Source organism: Populus alba, chromosome 9 (assembly GCF_005239225.2).
Source record: "Populus alba chromosome 9, ASM523922v2, whole genome shotgun sequence".
NCBI classification, from domain to species: Eukaryota; Viridiplantae; Streptophyta; class Magnoliopsida; order Malpighiales; family Salicaceae; genus Populus; species Populus alba.
This window is the reverse complement of record NC_133292.1, coordinates 6,199,992-6,205,538: the sequence shown is the minus strand read 5'-3', so window position 1 is coordinate 6,205,538 and position 5,547 is coordinate 6,199,992. Positions and strand designations below refer to the sequence as shown.

The following is a 5,547-nucleotide window of genomic DNA, read 5'->3' as shown; positions in this document are numbered from 1 at the left end:
AAAAGCATATTTCATGAAAAGAAAAATCAAAATAAAGTGGGCAAAAGGAGTAAAAAATCACTGGTCCAATAAAAAAAAAGGAGTTAATTATAACTTTGTACCTATAATTTATTAAGACTAATTAATATATATCCATGTAATTAAATAATCCTTTAACTAAAGCTACTCATCCTCAATTTAGAAATCTAGATCTAGTTCTCTTTAATTTTCCTTTTCTACTTCTCAAAAACTAACAAAATAAATTTGAGAAATAAAATGAAATTGGTAGAATGACTAAGTTATAAATGGTTTAAAAATATAAAGTTTTAATGTCTGAAACTATTACTAATTAATTAATTTAACAAAACTATAGGGACGGAGTTTATAGCTTACTAAAAAACAAATAAACAAAAAAGAATAAAAAACACATGCGACGCCTGAGAGATTCGAACTCTCGCGGGGAAACCCCATGTACTTAGCAGGCACACGCCTTAACCACTCGGCCAAAGCGTCGCTGTATGTCTGTAGAGGTAGAATAAAGTTATTTATTCATTAACACTAGTCCAGCTGTCTAAGCTAGCCCAACTTGATGAAAGTAGTAAGAGCCCAAAGGTTGCTGGCTTTAGGTGATTGAAAAAATATATTAAAATAATATATTTTATATTTTTATATAAAAATATTTTTAAAAGATAAAAATAAACCGTCTCTAAAAGTTTAACAGTAAAATATATTATTTCTTTTATTTTTATTTTATAAATATTTATTTTTGATCGTAACCTTGTCCTCCACTTTATGAAATTTAAGTATTTAGTGTATCCATTGTCAAGACAAGCATATATATATATATATATATATATATCGTTTCTGTATTTGATTTGGACAAATTAGCACATCACAATACTTCATATATATTACTGCAATGCCACTATATGAATAAAATCGCTTTGCATCTCTATGTTAAATGACTTTCACGGACAAAAAAAAGAGTAAGCCCGATGTTGCATTCCACGTCTCCCCTCATAATCACACGAACTTTTGAGAGGATGGTCTCGATCCTAAATATGTCCATTAAACACCAAGATGGAACAATCTTTAATAATGGTGAAATCTTCGAGCCCTAATTTTTACGAAAATCACAAATCCACCGATTTTTTGGGTGGCCGGGCCGGGGGGATTTTGATCGATAATTTGATCGTGCCGATTAAAATCCGGAGGAAAACACTATCCTCAAGAAACGAATACAAAGAACAGGAGGTCCACTATCGATCTAGTTTCGATTTATACAATATTTTTGGTCGTGATGATGATGAAGATGGAAGTGGGAATCGCAACTCATAACGTCGTGCTATAAAAGAAAAAGCTGCTCAGATAGATTATTTATCAGTGTTCTCACTATTACCTTCAATCATGACCTCATATGGACACTCTTGTATCTCAATCCATCATCTCTTCAAAAGCAAGGGATATATATTCATTCAAAATTTTGCACAGTATCCACTGCTCATTCCAATCGAGTATTCCCACCCTGTACAGCATTTTTCTTCCCAATCACTCGATGATATAAACATTAATCGACTACTGTAATGGAATCAAGTGATCAGCCAAACAAGTTTTTTATTACTATTATTATTTTGGGGAGAAAAAAAAAGGGTATATTGATTTAAACTATGAAGATTACTTGATCGATCGATACAAGTTAATTAAGGTTGATGAACCAGAGACTATATGATTTGGTGCAGCATATGGCATGTCTATCAGAGCGCATAATAGAGAGACCCATAGAATAATTACAGCGATGAGGGCCAAGAACGCACAGTCTATTTTCTTTATTGAAGAAGGCCCTTTTGTCTGCTTTTTGGCAAAGAAAGGAGCCTTTTCCACATATAAAAAAGAAAAGGAAAACACAATTAAAAGAGAGAAAGGATCAAATGCTGAAGCGTGCTTACTTTGCCATCATTCCTAGGATGTTTTGTAAAAGAGAGAGACAATTCGGTGTAAAGCAATTAAAAACCATTGGTGTCTTGGGAGAACTAAGATGCCCCCGTAATTCCGCTTTTTTTTTTTTTTTTTTTTCCTGCCATCATCTTTCGGCACGAAGATGACCATGAAGCTAGGAGTATTATTCTGTGCCTATAACGGAAAACATTACGTGAAATATTGTTAATTAACTTGCTAGAATTTAGATAGAGATTCATAATTTGACATATACAAGTCAGACATGTTGTTGTTTATTACATGTGAGTCGTCATTCTTTATATTTGATGATTAATCTTTGTTTATATATTGGGTTAATTATTTTTTTGCAGTCTTAAACCCCTTGTTTTTACTCTCTTTTTTCATATAATAAATTTCTTTGTGTCCCTTTTTGAAAGGTGATCATGAACTTGGAAGATGGCCAAACTTAAGAAGATCGATCCTTATATATATGACAGTCAACTAAAACTTATCTTTTAAGCAATGGCAATATCAATTTATCATCACTCTTCATATTTCATTTGCAAATTTATAATACTTTCACAAATATAAAAGGAATTGCTGTAATCATAATTCATACACATACATGACCTGATGCACCGAAGAAGAAGTGATTATTAAGCTTAGGGTACTCAAAACGTAGCCCAAGCAAAATCAAGGAAGCATCCTTTGGTCTAATCCCTTTTAAAACCCCCATCTCTTGTCACAAACACCCACCTGTGTCTTCTTCTATCTCCTCTCTCTCACACGCACAACACTCACTCTCAATGTCCGAACACAACATTCATAGAATGGACAATGAAGACCAGGAGGCCTTGTTTCACTCCTACCCGTGTGCATACTACGTTCAAAGTCCATCTACCATCTCCCATGCAAACAGTGCAGATATCAAGACCAACAATAATATTCTCGAATCCACATACCATTCACCAACAAGATCCGATACTATACTCATCAGCAAGAACCCTGAGGTCGCAAGGTTCACCCTTTCCCGTTACTCATCCTCTCGTGGATCAAACAACTCTTTCCTCAATGAGAAGAAGGTTAGTGGAGCGGAGAAAGGGCCGGTAAATCGTTTGATCATTGTTGATGGTCATGGATTTAACGTTGATGATGGTTATGAAGAGAAGGAAGAGGTGGGAGAAGAAGATGATTTTTACGACGAGAAGAAAGGTGGGTGGTGGTGGAAATATTGTTCTTTTAGGAGGAGTTCTTCATGTGCGTGGGTTTCTTTGCAAATATTTTGGAGGCTTGTGTTGAGTTTGTGTGTTGCTTTGCTTGTTTTTTATGTTGCTACAAAACCTCCGCCACCCAAGATGTCAATCAAGGTACATGATCTTTTTCTCTCTTCTTCTATATCGTAGACGTGTGTTACCATCAACCCAAGTAGGGAATTTTAGAAAAATATAATTATCAGTCTTTGCGAACAATTCTAATTTAGTTTTTTGTTTTATTGATCGAACTGGGGTTGATACAGAACAAGCTATTTTACACAATCTAGATAACCTTGTAAAACATGTAATTCCACGTAATAGGAGGATTCCCCAATCTGTCTTGAGCAAAATTTGTATAACGACTTGATAGTTGATAGGTGGAGGCAATTTTAGATGGTGTAGTTTTAGTATTTTTCTTTGGGCCTTTCGGCCCCCTCTGTTAACAAAAAAATAAATACTAGGAGGGTTCTAGTTTCAGGCCACTATAATAACGAGCCTTTGAAGCCAGGTACTGCAGAGGCTTAATGGTTAGGACCAATGTGACCCGATTTTTAGACCTAAAATAGAGGACTGCTCACAAATTCGAAGATCTGGCCCATGACTGAGCACCGTGCTTTCCTCGATAAATTTATGACCCGTTATTAAAGAACTCGACACATCTACAACAGATTCATAAATCTACTGTGGGTTTAAAGTTACAAAAAATTCGATGCAGATGGCAGGAATTCGGCAATTTGGACTAGGGGAAGGAGTTGACGGCTCTGGTGTTACGACTAAGATCCTGACTTGCAATTGTTCCGTTGATCTATTGATAGAAAACAAGTCCAACCTCTTCGGCCTTCATGTTCAACCTCCAATTTTGGAAATGTCATTCGGTCACCTCCGTTTCGCAATGTCACGTGTAAGCATATCTTACACGACACTGTGAGCCATTTTTATGAAATTCAAGATCTTCTTGTAGTTATAATACAAAGTTTGCTGTGACTTTTATAACTTGGCAGGGCTCAAAACTATATGCTCAGAGCCATACTTCAACTTTGTTCGAATTGTCTGTGGGAACCAGGAACAAACCGATGTATGGCGCTGGAAGAAATATGCAGGACATGCTAGAATCAGGAAACGGATTGCCGATAGTGATTCAGTTAAGCTTGAGATCAAATTTTCGAGTCGTTTGGAACCTTATCAAGCCTAAATTCCATCACCAAGCTGTATGTCTATTAGTCCTGGATAGTGCATATGATAAGAAGCACCGTACCCAAGCATATAATAGCACCTGCACTATATCTTGATGACCCTGTTTGCTGAGACACAGTATTCAAAATTCTTCACGCGCTGGAACTGTGAGAGATAAAGAATATAGACATACAAATTGTAAGAAACTTGTTTGTAAGCATAATGCCAGATTTACCGATATGTTTCAATGTAGATATAACTGTAACCAATGAAAGATCGAGTGAAATGCAAAGAATATGTGGGAGATTATGTGAGCGATAAGATTCCTTGAGATTATATGCCTACATAGCACTTTGGAAGAGTTTTCTCTGCTATATAAACCCAGCTCTTATACTTTAACAAGCTGCAATTTCTAGTCCAGAATTTTTTTCTGACTTGAAAATGTGAGACAAATTCCAGCGGGCCTAAAACTTGAGTAGTTTAATAGAACTAAACCTGACTTAATTCATGACCACTAACCTAAGTAACAAATTCATTAGAGTTAAACTCCTAGACAAATTCATGACCACTAACCTCACATGTCTGGTTTACTAATTCCTCGCCACAAAAGTGGCTACTGTCATCCATCTCCCTCCTAATAGTGCTCATCCGCTCGTCAAAAAAACATTCTAGACACGAGACGAGTTTAGTAATTACATAAGCTCTCGAGCCTCAAAAACTGGGAGAAAATATTTATTTGAGTGCTTCACACTCATTTATCCAAAGATTGTGAGCAAGAAGAGCAATTTCATCCAAACTCAACCTGAACTGACCCAAATGGAAAAGAAATTTTTAGAAGCAATTGAGTTTCGGGTTGCTTTCAAGTAAAACATGAAGGTAAAAGGAGAATAATTACGCTTTTTGCTATTACACAATAAGAAAATAAAAGTACCAAAACATATCTCTAAAAGTTCCCTTGCCCGTATTAGGACTGAAAGCTATGGACAACTCAAAATAGTACCATAAAAAGCTCAAGTTTGAAGTTTTCACAAGTTCATAAGTGTTTGTTTTCTTTTTCTTAATGGAATCAATGGGCGAAAATTGAGCTGGTTTGCATGTACCAATACTAAGGTTTACTTCTCCGGTCCAGTAAAAGGCAAACCATCCACATCAGGATCACGACAAACTGTCTTCTCATGACTCTCCCTAATATCAAAGGAACGGGCAC

The 5,547-nt window shown here is 35.8% G+C and overlaps 1 protein-coding gene and 1 non-coding gene across 2 annotated transcripts; one reads left to right on the top strand and one right to left on the bottom strand.

Moving 5' to 3' along the window:
- Positions 1-410: 410 nt before the first annotated feature.
- Positions 411-492, bottom strand: TRNAS-GCU (transfer RNA serine (anticodon GCU)). The gene has a single exon. It is a non-coding gene; the product is annotated as a tRNA-Ser (tRNA).
- Positions 493-2,580: 2,088 nt separating this feature from the next.
- LOC118027694 (uncharacterized) lies at positions 2,581-4,699 on the top strand. Its single transcript, XM_035031126.2, has 3 exons — positions 2,581-3,281; positions 3,883-4,068; positions 4,169-4,699. Exons 1-3 carry the CDS (start codon positions 2,721-2,723, stop codon positions 4,454-4,456), a joined length of 1,035 nt encoding a protein of 344 aa, XP_034887017.1. The 5' UTR covers positions 2,581-2,720; the 3' UTR covers positions 4,457-4,699.
- The last annotated feature ends 848 nt before the right edge of the window (positions 4,700-5,547 follow it).

Excerpts from the sequence above, each read along its gene's own strand:
- LOC118027694 (XM_035031126.2), top strand. The coding sequence starts at position 2,721 with ATGTCCGAACACAACATTCATAGAATGGACAATGAAGACCAGGAGGCC. Across the intron at positions 3,282-3,882 it reads CACCCAAGATGTCAATCAAG|ATGGCAGGAATTCGGCAATT; the intron begins GTACATGATCTT and ends AATTCGATGCAG. Across the intron at positions 4,069-4,168 it reads TCCGTTTCGCAATGTCACGT|GGCTCAAAACTATATGCTCA; the intron begins GTAAGCATATCT and ends ATAACTTGGCAG.